The sequence below is a fragment of the Nannobrachium achirus genome (assembly GCF_963921795.1).
Source record: "Nannobrachium achirus genome assembly, chromosome: 12".
Classification (NCBI taxonomy): Eukaryota; Metazoa; Chordata; class Actinopteri; order Myctophiformes; family Myctophidae; genus Nannobrachium; species Nannobrachium achirus.
Window position 1 is genome coordinate 54,724,469 of NC_137832.1, and position 19,794 is coordinate 54,744,262.

The 19,794-nt window shown below is 41.0% G+C and overlaps 1 protein-coding gene across 1 annotated transcript in view; it reads right to left on the bottom strand.

Annotated features, from left to right (window-relative positions):
* The window catches only part of cfap299 (cilia and flagella associated protein 299), a gene marked incomplete at both ends in the record, with an annotated part of 144,306 nt that overhangs the window by 96,880 nt on the left and 27,632 nt on the right, over window positions 1-19,794 (bottom strand). Inside the window, one exon of the mRNA XM_080738766.1 lies at window positions 17,387-17,477. Within this exon, the coding sequence (XP_080594892.1) occupies window positions 17,387-17,477 (91 nt within the window). The remainder of the gene's footprint in view (window positions 1-17,386; window positions 17,478-19,794) is intronic.

Genomic DNA, 19,794 nt, shown 5'->3' on the forward strand with positions numbered 1-19,794 from the left:
TAGATATGTTCCAACCCGCCCACTCAGGTCCTCTAGTGCAGACCTACTTGAGGTGCCAACAATGACATATAAAAAATATGGTGAAGCAGCTTTCTGCTTCTATGGACCGACAGCTTGGAATAAACTACCACTACACCTAAGACAGGCAGCCTCGGTGGATAGCTTTAAAGCACAGCTCAAGACCTATTTCTTTACTCTTGCTTTTAGCTAAATTTTTTAATCCCTATGCTGCTATTGACGTCCGCACGGCTCTGAAATTGTTCTTCAATGTTCTATGCTTTTATTTTTTCTTGCTTTATTGTAATCATTTTACTTATCTCTTTTTTATGTATTTTCTATTTCTATTTTACTTTTTCTCTGTTAAGCACGTGTGCTTCATTTTATGCTCTGTAAAGCACTTTGAGCTGCATTTCATGTCATGAAAGGTGCTATACAAATAAAGTTTTATTATTATTATTATTATTATCACCACTGGCGATGCCAGTGACATCACCAAGAATGCTGGTCCGTCATTGGCTGTTAATGATGACGTTGCCCTTTTTCCCTCTACACTAAATGTCTTCAGCGGAAATAGCCGATCTACTAGTTTACAATGCGTCACATTGAAACACAGCGGTTGACCACTTAACAACGGCTTTATACTTAGTTGAGGAACGTTCACCAGTCCCCCGTCCCCCACACACACTTCTTTCCCCTCTACACTTAGGGCCCGTGCACACAATGCCGTTTTCACGATTCCATCTAAACAGGCAAGTGACAGGGAAACCGCAAAACGTGTGGCTCAGGATGTAGAGCGGACCGTTCCCTTTTCTTTGACGGCGTGGTTAGCCAGATTGGTATTTCAGTGCTGCATGTTGTGGAAAGGAGCAAATGCACACACCTCTCCGAAGGAGCACAGAAGTTTAGATTCTCTCATTTAACAGTTCACATACAACAGTATGAGAGTATACTCCTTGACTCAGTGTGTCAGGTGACAGTCGGTCGCGTCTGTGAGGAGCTCGCGTCGGTAGGCTACTTGGCTTGGACTGTTTTGGCAAATAAATCAAATATAGACCACAGTGAGAGATACAATTGCTAAACGTCAAAATGCCAGCTAAGAAAGCGGATGAAATGGAGGAGATTAAGAGGTCTTTGAATTTCATGTCGGCAGAACTGTCCCAGGTGAGCAAGCAACAAACACAGCTGGTTGGGCTACTGGAGGAAGTCAAGCAGCTTAAGCTTGCAGTAAAAGAGAAAGACAAAAAGATAATGGAATTGGAAAGTCGAGTTGACGACCTTGAACAGTATTCCAGAATGGACGACCTGCTGATCAGTGGGCTTGCTACGACACAAAAAACGTATTCGCGTGCCGTAGCAGGGGGTACTGGAGAGGAGGAGGCCACACCAGACGATGTAGCCTCCCTGGAGGATCAAATAATAAAGTTCTTCACGGATCATGACATGACCCTTGAAGCCAACACAATCTCAACTTGTCATACACTCCCTAGAAGGGACGGAAATTCCAAACCGCTCATTGTAATGAGATTTGCAAACCGTAAAGCAAAAATGGATCTGCTGTCGGAGGCTAAGAAGCTGCGGGGGACAGATGTCTACCTGAACGATCACTTAACCAAGAGAAACGCAGACATAGCGAGGGCAGCACGCAATCTGAAGAAACAAGGCAAGATACAAGGCACCTGGACAAGAAACTGTAAAATATGGATTAAGTTGAACGGAGCACAGGAAAATGCGAAGCCGACAATGGTAAGAGATCTGCATGAGCTGGACAAATACAAGGCCTAGGCCTGCCTACTGGTGGCCTTGTAGTTGAAACCGTTCTAGCAACAAATGGCTGGTGCATTGACTATTTTTGTCTTTATGCTATTTTTCTTGTTTTTTCCTATTTTCGGGCTTATGCCTTTTGCATGGACTACCTTTTTTTTGGCATGCATTTTGTGCAACAAACTGAGTTTTTGGCATGTCTCCCCCAACGATTTAGTACTGTGTCGGGATTATAATGATTCCAGAAAAGGAATTAAGCTCTCACTTTCCATCTTTTTGAAATGGATTATTTTTATGCATGCGACTACAGGAAAGCAGGGACAGCTCCAGTCGATATGGAATGTTTACGGGCTTTGTTTTTGTTTTTTAAATGGATTTGACTATTTGCATGCATGGAACTTTCACATGGAGCTTGCATGGATGTATACTTTTTTCTTTTGCATGGAACATAAGACTTCTTTGGATAATGCATGTGTTCTTTCGTTGGGATGTGACTTGACATTGCATGGATGTCTAAATACGGACGGGATTCTTCTGCTGACTGTCTTCCTTTTTTGGCTGCTGTTGCGCCGCTGTTGCGCAGGATTTTTGATGCTTCAGTTATGTTTTTTTCTCTTTTTTCTTCGCGGACTAGTACTGGACTTTATTTTTCTTTTTGTGGACTTTTTTGAGGTGTACGAGTATGCGTGGCTGTGCGGGTGTGTGCATGTGTGTTTGTGCTATTGTACTCATGTGTGTGCGGCTGTGCGCGGGCGTGTGTGCTTGTGTGTGGCGGGGCGAGTGTGTGCTTTCCGATGCTACAGCTGCTGCGTGCGTGTGCGAGTGCGTGTGTGCGTGCCTGGGTATGGCTGTGTCTGTGCGGCTGGGTGCGTGCGTATGTGCGATGGTGCGGGTGTGCTTGCTTATTTGGTGCTGCTGTATATTGTATTCTTACTTGCTCAACATGAATGACTTAAATTTCGATATTGATCCAGAAAGTAATTTTTTCACAAATATAAATGGAAACTGTTGCTATTACACAGAAGATCAGTTTAAAAATATAAAGTCGGATCAATGTTTTTCTGTCATACATTTTAATAGCAGGTGTCTTTATGCTAACTTTGAGTCTATTAAGGACTACCTGAGAAGACTCACTAAACCATTTAATGTAATTGCTATTTCGGAAACTTGGCTCAGTGAGGAGAAGGGGGTGGATTTAGTTCAACTGGAGGGTTATGAGTTACATTTTATTAATAGAATAAATAAGAATCGTGGGGGAACGGCCCTTTATGTTGACCGTAGACTAAAGCATAAGGTTATTGAACATATGACTGCTGCTATTGAGGATGTGTGCGAATGTATTACGGTTGAGATCTTCATGGAAAAAAAGAAAAACATTATTGTCAGCTGTGTTTACAGAGCTCCAGAGTACAATATCGAGACGTTTACGAACTTTATGGAGGGGATGCTTGCAAAGACCGAGCAGAAGGTTGCCTATATCTGTGGAGACTTTAATTTAAATCTTTTGAACCCTAATAATAGTATATTAATTGATGAATTTATTAATACAATATATAGTCTAAGCTTATATCCAATCATAACAAAGCCAACTAGAATAACACCACATTCAGCTACTTTAATTGATAATATATATACAAATAATATGGAGAATAATGTAGTTAGTGGGATACTCTATAATGATATTAGTGACCATCTGCCGGTCTTTGCAATCTATGACTGTAATTTGATCATGAAGAAGGAGGAACAACTAACAATATATAGAAGAGTGAGCTCAGAGGCAGCCCAAATGGCATTCCAAAGAGATCTAACATCTCAAGAATGGAACAATGTATACGAGGCTGAGGATGTTGATTTAGCATATGACAATTTCTTAAATATATTTATGCTATCATATGATAGAAACTGTCCAATCTTAGAATATAAAAAAAACATGAAGAAGGTGGATAAGCCGTGGATGACTAAAGGACTGGTGAATGCTTGTAGGAAAAAGAATAAACTATATAAGGATTTTATGAAATATAGAACTATGGATAAAGAAAATAAATACAAAATATATAAAAATAAACTAATGGATATTATTAGGAGATGTAAGAAAGAGTATTATAACAAATTATTAGAAAAAAATAAAAATAATATCAAAGGTACATGGAACATATTAAATACAATTATTAGGAAACAAACCAACTCGAACTTCACAGATCACTTTATTGAAGGGGAAAGAACAATAACTAACATGAATGAGGTGGCAGAGGGGTTCAATAACTTCTTTGTGAGTGTTGGACAAAATCTGGCGAATGATATTCACCCTCCAATAGGGGGTGGTGTTGCACAAATTTCAAAGGAAAGTAATCCAGCCACAATCTTTTTACAAAGTACTGACAAAACGGAAATAATTGACATTGTCCACAAGTTCAACAATAAAAAATCTAATGATGGTAATGGTATTAATATGGCACTCATAAAGAAGGTTATTACTGCGGTTGCGGACCCATTCACCTACATCTGTAATCTATCACTAAAAACAGGTACCTTTCCCAGCCAAATGAAAACAGCCAAGGTGATCCCAGTTTTTAAAACTGGTGATAAACATCTATTCACAAATTATAGGCCTATTTCACTTCTTTCACAGTTCTCGAAAATCCTGGAAAAAATATTTGCTCTAAGATTGGACGGTTTCATCGAAAAACACAGCATATTAATGGAAAGCCAATACGGATTCAGGCCTGGCCGGTCGACCACCATGGCACTGATGGAGCTAGCTGAAAAACTCACCTCATCAATGGATGATAACAAATATGCGCTAGGTATTTTTATAGACTTAAAAAAGGCATTTGATACAATTAATCATGATATATTACTAGAAAAAATGGAAAGATATGGTATTAGAGGAGTAGGGCTAAATTGGTTAAAAAGCTACATTGAAAATAGAAAACAGTATGTCCAAATTGGTGAGTATAAGTCGACTAGTTCTCTCATTACATGTGGTATACCGCAAGGCTCTATATTGGGTCCTAAATTATTTATATTATATATTAATGACATTTGTAAGGTATCAAATATTCTAAACTATGTTGTATTTGCGGATGACACCAACATCTTTTGCGCTGGGGAGAACCTGCAACAGCTGTTGGAGGATGTCTCTGTTGAACTTGGCAAACTAAAAAGGTGGTTCGATTTAAACAAATTATCTCTTAATCTGAAAAAAACAAAATTTATGATCTTTGGTAATAAAATTATACCGGAGAATACTTTGGTTGAGTTGAAAATTGATGATGTTAAATTGCAAAGAGTCTATGAGAACATGTTTTTGGGAGTGATAATAGATCATAAATTGAACTGGAAACCACACATAAAGTATGTCAGGTCTAAAGTGGCAAGAAGTGTTGGTGTCCTAGGTAAAACAAGGGAAGTTTTAAATTATAAGTCACTGCTTACTCTGTATCATACTCTTATATTACCATATCTGTCCTATTGTGTGGAGGTGTGGGGAAATACTTATAGTAGTAACCTTCTACCATTATCCATAATACAAAAAAGAGCAATAAGATTTGTACATAAGGTAGGTTTTAATGACCACACAAATGAGCTGTTTCTGAGGTCTGGTACAATGAAGTTTGTTGATTTGGTTGAGTTTAAAACCGCTCAACTAATGTTTAAGGTAAGAAATAAGATACTCCCTGGGAACATTCTGGAAATGTTCAGGGATAGAGAGGGGGGTTATGAGTTAAGGTGGGAAAGAAATTTTAAACAAGCCGGGGCTAAGACCACTAGAAAAAGTATGTGCATTTCTGTTTGTGGGGTTAAGATTTGGAATGGATTGACAGAGGAGATCAAACAAATTAACAATATGGTACAATTTAAAAAAAGGCTAAAATTCAACATCCTGAGCAAATACAGTATTACATAGTTATTATAACAGTTGTATTGTCTATTATAGTATGATATAGCGAATAGGGTTCATTACCATAGTATAACATAGTATAATGTATAGTAGTATAATATTATATCCAACAAACCTAATTTAATGGTATATTGTAGAGACAACATGTTATTATAGGGATCCAAGTAGATCCCTATGACATCATGCGTTGTTTTGAGATGTTTGTTTTTTGTTTTGACTACTTTTTTAAACATTATTGTAACTAAGGAGGATACGTATTTAGGATAGGCAGTTATAAGCTATATAGCTTCAGCCTATTCCCTTTGATCACTCCAGTGTTTTGTTTTGTCTTTCTTTTTCTCTTGTGGAGGTATGATTTGTAAAATGTATCACACTGTGAAAGATGATCAAATAAACTAAACTAAAACTAAACCGTTTGGGAGTAAAAGAATAAATAAAAAATAGGTTCCCGGTTTGATCCCCGGCTCCTCCTGGGCTAGCGTCAAAGTGTCCTTGAGCAAGGCACTGGACCCCTAAATGCTCCCGATGAGCAGGTTGGTGTCTTGCATGTTTCCTTCGAGTGCATCTCTCCATTCCGACATGTCTCCTTTCCGACATGTCTCCATTCCGACACTAACCCTATCTCTAACCCTAACCCTAAACCTTAGGCCTATGGGAGTGTCGCCACTCCGACAATAAGAAGTCAATTTCGGAGTGGCGACATGTCGGAATGGAGAGAGCCTCCCGTTTCCTTCAAGGGTCCGCTCATAATTCCGACATCCCATTATTCCGTCCATTAGGTTACCGGTATTGTGACCCTGTGCATGATGTTATGTTTGTGTGTTTTTTTTTTTTTTTTACTTTTACTTACTTTTTTTTCCACCACTGTCGAATATGGTCGCTATAAATGCTGAGCTGCATGAAACAACAGGGCAGAACAATCCCACTCTGTCCACAATCCCAGCTGGCCGTCCATCGCTTAATGGAAGTTAGTGTTGATTTGATACCAAGCAGAGAGTTTTTATTACACCGCCGTCCACCCCCCCCCATACTCCCACGGGACACACTGAGCTGACGCACGGTGCAAGGGCCATAGTGGTGGAAGATGTAACTCAGAAGACGTTTTACTTCGATAAAAAGTAGCAATACGGTATACCACAAGGTAGAGATACTTTGTTTCAAGTAAAAGGCCCACATTCAAATTTGTACTAATTTGTACTGTAAAAGTACGAAAGCATTGGTATCAAAATGTACTTAAAGTGCCAAAAGTAAAAGTACTCATACACACTATTTTTCTAAAGATATTTCAGATTGGGTTCCTTATTTGTGATGCTCACAACTACTGTACACATCGCATTAAGATTATTATTATTATTTTGTTACATTTTGCTGTTACATTTCACGGGACGGTGCCGTTTGAAGAAGCCGCTGTTCCTCAATTTCAGTGGTGTAAAACGTAAAATATGTGTCTCAAAGTTGTACTTTAGCACAATACTTTCAGAGTGAAGTAGAGCCCCACAGCCCTCCTAACACATTGAGAAATGCACTAAATACTTAAGTAAGGTAATCCCTGAGAGATTAGATTAAGTGGATTCCTGTTCGTTTGCTCTGACATTTTTTTAATGATGTCTGGGGGTGCTTGCAGCTGTTCATCAGAGTATAAGTATAAAAATATGTGATGAATTAATCATTTAAAGGGATATTTCACTTTAAAAAGAATCATCGTCTAATGAGGCTTTTGGGAGCACCCGGGACAGTTCTTAAATTGATCGATTCAGTACTTAGAGATTTTCGATATTCGTTTTATGAGGCACGCCCCCTTCCTATACAAAGCCATTGTAACTTCAATCTCCATTTTAACCATGATAGATTCATCGAAAACACACCTTCTTGGTTCTGGTGACTCATACTGTCCTCGTGCCCACACTGCCCACGTGAGAGGGGCGTATTTTTTTCCGCTAACTTTCTTTTTTCATTGTATCTATCATGGTTAAAATGGAGTTACAACAATGGGTTTGTATAGGAAGGGAGCGTGTCAGATCAAATGAATATCAAATGTCTAAATCCTGAATCAAGAAACTTTTTTATAAGTGAAATATCCCTTTAAGCTCCTTTTTTCATGAAGTGAAAATATATAACACTTTGCGTCGTGAGACGCAAAGATTTTGAAACTGTTTGGAAAAAGGAAATTCTGCATATTTTTTTCCTTCTGCACTTTTGGAGGCCAATACTTTTGAACTTTTACTCAGGTAAATACAAAAAACAGAGTACTTCTTCCGCCGCCGCTGTGTGCATCATTCATTAACGGTTGCTTTTTACTACACAAAATAATTCTCCTTTGTCCGCCTTTGATAGATGGCTTGGTAGCTGGTGGGGTCTCCTCTCCGCCACTCTGTAAGGCCATTCAAGCCAAGGTCACCCGATAGCCCGGCAGGACTCAGGAGTAGCTTTTCTCTAAAGGACCTTCCACCTTGGCCCCAGCGCTTTGAAATCAACCTTCCCATTGTTGTTTTTAGCGGCCGTGACAGGGACAAAGGAGCGGCCAGCGAGGGACACACACATGGCCCATGAAACGCAATAGGGCTGGGAAGGCCTCTCCGGTTGCAGCCACTATACTTGATCTGTGGGCTGCTTGACTGACCACCTTATTATCTATAGCCACCCCTGGAGCTTATCAATACACAACTCCCTCCCTGGCTCCAAAAGGACCAGAGACAAACACGTCCTTTATAGAGGAGGAGGTCCCCCAGGACACAGGGGACAACCTCCTCCTCCACCCCCCCCCCCCCAGGCACGGGACACCAGTGGTGTAAAGTAACTAAGTACATTTACTTACATACTGTACTTAAGTACAAATTTGAGGTATTTGTACTTGAGTATTTCCAGTGTCCAATACTTTTACTTCTACTCCACTATATCTCGGATCCCAATATTGTAATTTTTTTCTCCACTACAATTATTTGAAAACTTTAGTTACTAGTTACTCTGCAGGTATACTTTATAATATTATAAAACATACATAAACCACTATAGCCCTATTTTATTTCCGTGACATTTTAGTACTTTTACCGTTGGTACTTTAAGTATTTTGATGCCAATACTTTCATACTTTTACTCGAGAACATTTTTGAATTCCAGACTTTTGCTTGTGAGTTTCTATACTGCAGTATTGATACTTTTACTTAGAATTTGAGTACTTTTCCAACCACCTGAATACCACATGCTGAGGAAGTGGGAGTTGACGAGAAATGTCTAAATCATGGGTCTTCCGGGACCCCTAGGGGGTCCCCAGAGTTACTACAGGGGGACGCCAAATCTCTGTGTGACACATTTACCACTTGAACCCTAGCATCCCTATAGTATACACCAAAAATAGACAATATACAAGCTCGATCTGCAAGCTTGTAGATCATATATATTCGGCAAAGAGGTTTGGAAAAAAGCAGACTATAAGTAAAAGTTTTCTATAAGTATTGAGAGTTTAAGTGGTTAACTGATTTTTCAGGCTATCAGACGTCTAAAATACGTTTTACACAAAATGGAGCATCAGAGTTGAAGACAGGAAGATAATCAGTTTGTTTAAGTGCTTTGTCTTCTCTTTTACAGGTAGGGCAAGTGAGCATATAGGTGTAAAGTGTCTTGAGACAAGATGGCACATTGAATTGAATTGAATTGAATTGAATTGAATTGAACTGAACTGAATTTTGAGAAGGCTGACTAGCCGCCACCGTTAGGACTATGCAACCCAATATACCTTATTGATCGTGGTCCCCCGAGTCTAGACTTTTCCCTCTACACCAAATCTCTTGTGTGGTGGGTGGTTCCGGTGTGGGGTGTGTGGGTGTGGTGTGGTGTGGTGGGTGGTGCTCTGGTGGTGGGTGCAGGGTGCAGGGTGGTGGCGGGGAGGGGACACCTTCTATTTCAGATGTGTGCAAAGTCCCAACAATGAACCGCCTCAGGCATCCTGTGCAGGTGTGACCGATTTAATAAAAAAAAAAGAAAAAGAAAGAAAAGAAAAAAAAGAAAAAGAAAAGAAAAGGTAACTTCTTACCCAGTGTAAATAAGAGCCAAAGCTACCAGGTGCACCCTTTGTTTGTGTGGGACTTGGCAGCGGAGTGTGTTTCACAACGGGGCCAGAGAGAGAGAGAGAGAGAGAGAGAGAGAGAGAGAGAGAGAGAGAGAGAGAGAGAGAGAGAAATCACAATGAAGGTGAGGTCCTACGGGCTTTAGAAACTCAGCTGATCGGAAAGATAAACGCTACGCCTCAGCAGAGGGAGAATTAAGTACGCCAATATTTCTTTTAACTTACATAGCTCTATTATGCCATTTATTGTTTAGTGAACAAAATGTTGTTTTATGCAATGTGAATGGTTGTCCAATGTGAATGGTTGTTTGTGTGTGTGTGTGTGTGTGTGTGTGTGTGCGTGCGTGCGTGCGTGCGTGTGTGTGTGTTAATAATACAATTGGTTGTAACTTGTATTTTTGGTCTCCCTGGCCTGCTCCCGTTTACAGGATTCCGTTTCTGGTTTGAAACTGATTTTCTCCCCATAGCAAGCAGAAAGCTCTAATACTGTAGCTCAGTTGTAAAGATTTCAGCACTTGTTGCGGAAGAGACCTGGGTTCAAATCCAGGGTAGAACAGTAGAGTTACATATTGCATAATAATAATAGTAATATCAAAACTTACTAAGTAAAGTATTAGAACTAAATACTACACATGTATTGGTAAAGTAAAATGACTCTATATGACTGCCCCACTTGTGAGGCTATTTTCGAAGCAGTGTTTGTTTCGTAATAATAATCTAAATCAGCAAGTAGAACAAGTAGCTGAAGTTACAAAATAATTATACTGGAGTAAAAAGTACAATGTACTGTACCACTCATGAATGACAAGCTGATTGTTACTGCCATGTCAATTATCAATCTATGGCAGGGGTCTTCAACAGGGGGTGTGGGACCTCTAGGGCAGTGGTTCTCAATCTTTTCAAGCCGCGACCCCCAAAATATTCATATTTTAACTGGGGACCCCCCCACACTGACAAGCACTAAGAATTTAAGAATTACATTTTGTATAACACGGTTCTATTGTGAAAATAGCAGATCTACATACCCACGTGTTGTGAGCATGTAGATCGGCTATTTTCACAATTTCTGCCCCTCATATTATTTGCACAATTTGACCAAAGTTTAATTTGTAATTTTAGAAGTATTGAAAAGTCCTTAAATTGTCACTTTAGAAATAACAATGTTGCACATTAAGTTAATCATCTGGGGACCCCCCAAAATAATTTGGGGACCCCCCTGGGGGTCCCGACCAACAGGTTGAGAACCACTGCCCTATTCAGAATTACTACCCTATCCCTATTCTGAGGAGAACTTAACCAAAAGCAGATCTACAAATCGTCGATATTTGGTGAAAGGTCAAGTTTACTAGGCCTAAGTATTGATGGTTTAAATGTCTGAAAAACTGAAAGTTTGAAAAAGTTTAATCTGCATCTCATTTTTATACAATATGTAGTGGGGACCAGGGGGATCCCTGCTTCATCTCTCTCTCTCTCTCTCTCTCAATTAAGGGGGTCCATGGGCTGAAAAACTTTGAAGACCCCTGCTCTATGGTAAAGGCCCTTGTGGTTACGGAGGACAGGTGTATTTTACACTTGAAAGGCTGAGCATGAAGAGGAGGATAAAAGCTTCAGTCTTTGATGAATGGCACAGCGTTGCCAACTGTCCAATACATCATATCATCGTTGTCGGGTGAAAACCTTGTATGTCCAAAATCGTTTGTTTTGCATTTATCATTTTAAAAATGATTTAAACTAGTGAAAACAGCCGATCTACAAGCACACAATGCCTCGCACCGCGAGGCGTTGTGTGCTTGTATATCTGCTGCTTTCTCTACTTTTGTGCGACGGCCTTGTACGATGAAAAGGGCTTTACTTTGCGAAATAACGTACAAATTTGAAACTTGGAGATACAAGGTTTCCACCCGACGACGACAATATGAAAGACAAGAAGTTCACTCCAAACTGCATTCTGTCCTTTTCTTTTGGTAACTTAAATTGGATGTTTCTGCTCGATGGTGGCCATAAATAAATAAACGTGTGAGTGTGTGTGTGTGTGTGTGTGTGTGTGTGTGTGTGTGTGTGTGTGTGTGTGTGTGTGTGTGTGTGTGTGTGCGTGTGCGTGCGTGTGTCTCTAATACGCGCGTCTCTAAGAATAAATGTTTCCAATTATGACATTTAAACAGTTTAATTTGAGTTCAAAACCCTTGAACAGAACAACTTTGAAATGGGTTTGCGATCAAAGTCAATTTGAGGGTTCCACGACTTGAAAAAGCTCTGCGCCACACACAGTAACAAAACGCCACTTCTGCTAAATAAATTGATGAGATAATTCCCCCCACTTCCCAGGGATAATAAACTGTAATTAAGGGATAATCAACAACACGCCGTGTGGCGGTTGTAATCCGCACGATGCGGAGGATCCACGGAGTGCATTATTCTAACATGCACTCTTGCAGTAGAAACTTTGCATGGCACTACCGCATCTCTGTCAACAAGACGTCAGAAGAATCGCACTACTTCTTCCCCCAGCGCTGTAAATGAGTGCCAGCCGAGGCAGTCAGCTGACAGTAGTTACGACTTTTCCCGCAATGTCAACACATGCGTTTTGTGTCCCCCAATTTCCAGCGCTTGTTTACACAGCGCTAATACTATGTAACAAGACTGGCGGTGTACAAGCCCCGCTAGCAGAAAGGCTCTAAAAGGCAAGGCAGTGGCTATGAAAGCAAGGCAACGGCTCTAAACGTTAGAGCTTTAGAGCCACTTGGGCTGGATCTACACTGGCAGACAAATCCAGACAGAATCAGATCTGTGCCACATCCAGATTGGAATCCGATTGGTTTAAATGGTCACATGTTCACATGGAGCAAATCAGATTCCAATCTGGATGTGACACAGATCTGATTCAGGCTGGATTTGGCTGCCAGTGTAAATGGGGCCTTGGAGGCCAATTGCAAGGCTATATAGTAGGTGGACCAGACCAGTAAGATCATCTGAGACAATGCAACTTCAGGACATATTATAACAATATAACGAGTTCACCCACTCCATTCACTCATCATTCGAGCTGTTACCATCAGGCAGGAGACTTAGGGTCCATACCAATTTAAACCAATTTTAAACATTTCGGATTCTGGCCACCTGCCATCCGCCTGATGACTACAACATGACCTTACAACGTGAAACCCGAAAATGGTACTGATACCAGGGTATCTATGAAGTAGTGATGTAGATGTAGACGTATAAAGTAAAAAAAAAAAAAAAAGGACTGCTTTTTGGTTTCAGGAGTGCACCGGTAACGTGATACTGTACTTTTGGGGTGTTTTGTTTGTACAGGGCCTCAATATGTGGGTCAGACATTGAACCAACATGTATGCCACACCTGATCAAAGCACAGATGAGCTATATCAGTATTGTAAAAAACTCACAAAAAAGCAGCCATTGAAAAGAGATTTGCACCTGAATATCCGTACTATGTCTGTATTCTGAATTGAGAAAGTCAATGATGTGGTCCTCAAGGGAAAATGACCTCTGGCATGCTAGTGTGTGTATACTGTAGTTTCATTACAGATTATTGATTTATTTGGTTATTTTACACTGATGATAGGAGTTTATGATCCTACTTTTTTACAAATGTCTTGTATTACCTTCTGTTGTCCATGCTTACTGTAAATCTACTAAATGCCCAAATTGTACATTTTAACCCATTCAGACCGGGAACACATTTTGCTGTTTGGGAGGGGCTTACAGTACATGTACAGTATGTAGCAACATATTTGTTTTGTAGGCTGATTTCTGATTTAGCCCTATTCTATAGGTTAGGCCTAAATGGGTTAAGTAAGTAATTGTCTTCAGTATATTCACAAATATTTTTTTATACGTATAACATTTTGCTAACTCAATATTTGTTTACAACATCTACTGTCTGTCTGAATTGCGAGTGTGTTTTGGAATTTTCTTCTTTTTGAAAAAAACTTTGACTTGACTTTGCTTTTATTTATTTTTTACAAAACATGGGTGAAAACATTGGTAATCCGTGGACTATGACCCTCCAAAAATTAGGATCGGCACCAGACCCCAAAATATGGCAAAATGTTTACGTTTTCCCGTTCAGATGCAAAGAGTTGTGTGAGACAAACCAAACATGAGTCGAGGCAAAGACCAAATGCTGACAGACATTTGGAAAGACAAGCAATGATACGAAGGAAATCCAATATAATTTTATGCCACAAACATGGCATCAACTTGTACTGAGATTTAATTAGTATCTTCCAAATTAGATACGTATGGAACTACATAGAACATATAGGTCTATATGCCCACACATGAGCAAATGTTCACTGGAATAGCTAAGTAAGGTAAACATACCAGCTGGGTCAAGCCTCGTCAAACTGTATTAAGATTACCTCTAACTCAAAGCGTTTCAAAGAGAAGGAGGTATTAAGTGCTCAAATGTGGATTTGATTTTAAACGGAGGTTGAAGGAAAATAAACATTTTCTCAGCAGGTTTTTTTTTTCATCAGAGGAAGCACTTAGGTGAGGAAAAATAAAAAGGGAGGGGGGGAGGATCATGTCAGCATAATATTGTTGAGAACACACAACGCTGGGTTTTGTTATTCTTCTTTTTCTTGGGACACTTTTTAAAATAGAGGGAGAAGGACTCAGGGATTACGGCAATTAATTCATGAATTAATTAATCCCATGAGTGAAAATGTGTTAGTCCAAGCCCCAATCTGCAATCTGTGTAACAGCTTGAAAGGAGCATAAACGCAAGGCCTGCGTGGCACGTAGAAATCCTCTACTGGCATGAAACCGCTCCATTCCCATTGAAATACATTAGTGACCGTGCCCTAACATGACTGTAGAGATACCGTCTACCGATTTGAGGACAAAATGTGTTCAAAGATGTGTTTTGCAAACATCAGCCTCATGGTGCCTCTAGAACAGGGCCATTGGCATCCAGGGAGTGTACGACTGTATGTGCACAGTTTGGCCGCGACCGGGGCAACGGCACCGGAGATTAGCTGGACACACGGACGGACACACGGACAAACAGAGACACATATGGACGGACAGACGGAGAGGGGTGAAAACATACTCTCCTGGCAGAGAAAATAAAAACATTGGATCCATTGGAACACAGGCCCCTCCCTCCATTACCTGAACTGACGTATAAGCTTTTTTCACCCGGGAGCGACAATATATTAGGCCTTTAATGGAAAGCTCATATGACAAGCTATGGAGTGCTACACCGTGTCGGACAATGTCTATTTTTACAACAATTATGACATGTTTTGTTTCAACGCATTAATATCATGGATGAATGCGGGAGGAGTGGGAGTGAAATGTGTAAATAAACCTTGTGACAGTGGAGGTGGTGAGACATGAAGTGAAGCCAGAGAAGTGTAAATAAATCTCCTTCCTATACGATAGCAAACATACGCGGACAATTATATGTCTATTGGAGGAACACATATTGAACCGTGTTCGACAAGCCGTCAGAGCTGGTATGAAATGGTGAATAGTATATACAGATCAATCTCAGAAAATTAGAATATTTTGTAAAAGTAAATATTCTTGAAACATTCATATCTCTTGAAACTGTTATATATTCTAGATACATTGCACATTCGGTGAATTATTCCAAACCTGTTTTTGTTAAAAGTTAGAATTTTTATGGCATACAGCTCATGAATATCAAAAGTCCACATTTCAAAACATTACAATATTACACAAGACCACCCAAAACAAGGATTTATAATAGAGAAATGTCGACCTTCTGAAGTCAGAGTTGCTTGAAGTCCAGTGGGAAGTTTCCACAGTCAGTTATGATTTGGAGTGCTATGGCATCTGCAAAGCTTTTTTACAAAATATTCAAATTTTCTGAGATTAATCTGTAAGCCGAGGTGGAAGCATTGCGTTTTTATTCAAGGAAAAATATCAATACCAGCAGGAAAGCATCTGTGTAAACATTTTGACTATTCGAAAGTAGCAGATATACAAGCTCATAGCATGGCACAGATCTGATGTTTTCGAAAAATCTAGAACATTTGTGCCAATTTGAATATATATATATATTCTTTCTAAAGCTTTAGACAAGACTACAAGCCAACATACAGGAAATCATACATATAAACAGACACATAATATAAACAAACAAAAAGAGCAAAAATAAACATTTAAAAAAAGAATGTTTATGCTTCTGGGGGTCCCTGTTAAATAATATTTTCAGATGGGGGTCCGCGGCCAAATACATATAATTGTGGGAGTCCTTGATATGAAAAGGTTTTGAGCACCACTGACATAGCAACATACGTTTTTCAGAAACCTTTTTATTTTATTGTATTTTTATCTGCCACAGGGTGGGTAAATAAAGGTCTACAGATTAACCAAGAATCACGTGGATCTCGGGATCCATGCACGTAGAAACTCCAATGAGGATCTGGATCTTCAGATAGCCAGCCTGTAACATCAGTCACCTCATCAGTCACCTGTGACGTATACAGTACCACTCCAGATCTGGACAAGTATGAAACGTGAAGAAGAACAGTAGCGCTACTGTACTTATGGGACTTACTGGCAGCATGCGTAGAAAATGTTGGCGCTGATCAGTGCAAGCACACACACACACACACACACACACACACACACACACACACACACACACACACACACACACACACACACACACACACACACACACACACACACACACACACACACACACACACACACACACACACACACACACACACACACACACACACACACACACACACACACAGTTAAGTAGCACATCTACAGTACATACTCTATAGCCCCTTTTCCACTGACATGGCCCAACACCACACAACTCCACACCGCCCACTTGTGCCAGGTTTTCCACATGGGTAGAGTGGTGTGAAAGTGGTACCAAACGTGGTACTAAAAAGTATCCAATCCAGAGTAGGTCTGAGCTAGGCCAAACAGGGCCAAACGCTTAATAATGACTGATCACTCACTGACTTTTCATTTAGACCACCAGGATATTGTAATACATGATAATAGATTCTATTGTGTTAACGTATAACCACTATTATAATCTATTATAGTGTATTATAGTTTTATAATAGTAATACATTAATACTTCATAGTGTATTATAATCACAGTTATAATCGTTTCCATTATAGACCAGACTGAAAATAACTTTATACTTGGACCCCCTAAAGTTAAACGTGAGCTTGTAGATCTGCTATTTTTGTTGAAGAGAGAATTGAAAAAAGAACTCAAGTACAGTGCAACTCAGGTCTGTTTTAATAATAAGTCTCTAGAGGGTCAAAGTGGTTAAACTGAAGTGATATTGATGAATTCCAAATATTATCAAAGTACTCTGCTGCGGCACCCCTGGACTGGCGTCACCCACTCGTCGGATGGAAAGAAACCCTGGTGTAAGAGCTCAGTTGGGTGTCAGTACGGGGCAGACAGCTGGTGTAAGCAGTGTTTGGAAGGGGGGGTGGGGGGTGGAGGGGTGGGGGGGGTATTGGGATAGGAGGGGGGGGGGGGGGGGGGGGCTTTTCCACTCAACTTCTTGACACAGTATGGATTTTGTTCCCGTTGCTCCTAATGGAATTGCAGGCATATTTGGGCGCGGGGGGAATCCGCGGCCGTTACGTAGCATTCAGAGTGGATGTAATAATGTACTCACAGTCATTTCCCCGCTGCGGTTGGCCTCCTCGCGCTCGGCCAGCGCCGCCAGGAAGTTATCTTTGAGTTCTCTTCCTGCACTTGCCAGTGTCCTGGAAAAGAAAACATTCAGAGAGAGAGTTTGAAATGTTGCTTTTAAAAAAGCCCCTCCGAAAAAGCTCATGGATGGAGCCTTTAGACTAGAGCTGAAAGAGAGCACTTTCCTTAACTCCTTGCGGAGAAGGGCTTTTGAAAACACGGCCCAGTGTTCCTACAGTATATCCCATACACGGCAAAGTCCTTAAAGCTGTAATCTGTAACTTTTATGTCCTGGTGGGATTTGAACCGAGGGCTCACGTCAAAATGTCTACCGCTCAGTCAGCCAATGCCCCAGGTAATGCCCACTGGCCCAGGGGGAGGTATTGAACTTATTGCGACCGCAGGTTGTTAGTTGTGAGTTGTGACCGTAGGTCGCAGTTTAGTATGTGACAGTCACAGCTTGTCCGTATCTCTGTCTCTAACGCCTGACACTGTGGTTCTATGGGTTTGTCGCTCTGGCATCATGCTCTGACATCACTGTGATGTCAGGGGAACCACTCTTTAACAGAATGGGTTTGCCGTTCTGACATCATGTTCTGGCTTCACTGTGATGTCGCACAGTGAAGCCAGAATCCCTTTTATGCCCATATATGGAGTTCCCTGATGTCATCAATATTGAGCCCATATCTAACAGGACTTCATATGGGAATGCCCATATATGGAGGACACATCAGCCACATACCACAATAACTGACATCACACTTGCAAATGAATTCCGTCCTTGTCCCTTTTATGCCCATACAGTATATCATATGGAGATCCCTGATGTCATCAATATTAAGCAAATATCTGGGAATGCAGCCTCATGAGGTCTGTGACATCAAACATCTATAATGTCAGATATCAGTCATCTCCATATTTGTGAACATTTGGCCAGATTTTGGGCAGATTTTGTCCAACGTAAACAACCAAACAGGTCTGTTGATCAGTCAAAGTTGATCCCATGCAAAAGCGCCAGTGCTCGCCGCTCGCCCAGCAGTCTGCCGCCAACCAGGCGGATGCGTGCACGGCTGCACACGTCCATGTTCTCCACCTTAGGGTGTCTTACTTGTCACTCAAAGCCTGGCATCCATAATGCGGGGGGAAACATTAGCCGAAAATAGGCGATCTACAAGATCACAATACATCGCAATGCGACACATTGTGAACATCACCCATTTTAGGCGAAGAGATTTGGTGTCGAGGGAGACAAAAAAAGAGCAGACCAAGTACAACGTTCAAGTTTGTACCAGGTATTGGGGGGGACAGGGTTTAATTGAGGGTGCAGCAGTCGCGCCAAGTCCTTCACATGCAGACCCCACCGCTCGCTCGTGCTGAGAAACGGCCCATTATTGCTGCTGGCTTCGCTTAAAATTACAATAATAAGAGACGCGGGGATCTGAATGTTCAAATATACTGAGAATTCGGGAAGAGGAATGTCTTTCTGGGCCCGGCGCCCCCACATTGAAGCTCTTTAGAGGGGGGGAGCAGCGTACAGTGGTGAAAGTGCAGGGACAGCACATACTTAGAGGCTTGAGGCCTAAACTCCATCCTGGGTTAGAGTGAATGAAGGATTGCTGCTGGGTCATGTGGGGAGGGGGGGGAGGGTTCTGAGGGGGGCCGAGGCCCCAAAGTAAACACAGGTGTTGAGGAGGAGGCAAAGCGACTGGGGTTACCCCCCCCCCCCCCCTCCCCCCTCCTTCCAGTAGCTAGAGCAACACACACAGTCACGCTTTGGAGGCTGAATAATACCCAGCCAAAAAAAACAAGCCCAGAGCTGCCGGTGTGAGTGTTTTAGGAGATGGGATGATACGCGATATTATCGTTTGTCGTGATGAAAAACAATCACGATAATCGTATCGTGAGATTTAATTTATCCTGATATCTTCCTCCGTCATGCACTGGGATCAATTCATCTTTTATTTGCTGAGCTGCATATCCGGTACCATTTAAACCCTCTATAATTGGTAAAAGGACTTACAATATGCGTACTTTATGCAATCTTTTTTCCACTCTCTATAAAATGTCCTTGCCCAAAAATTGCCGATCTACAAGCTCACAAGGTGTCGCAACGCGACGCCTTGTGAGCTTGTAGATCTACTATTTTTTGGCAAATGTTCCGCCCCAGGATAATGGATTTTGATTATCGCGATAATATCGTAAATCGCGATTTCTTTTGTCACAATAATCGTGATATGACATTTTCATATCGTCCCATCTCTAGCGTGTTTTCAAACCTCTTCCACTCCTGAGAGTTTCCCTCTCCATCGACACATTCTCTTAACAAGCCTCATTTGGAAAGCATAACGAGGATTTTTCGTTATCGGGGGTGGGGGTGTGGGGTGGGGGGCT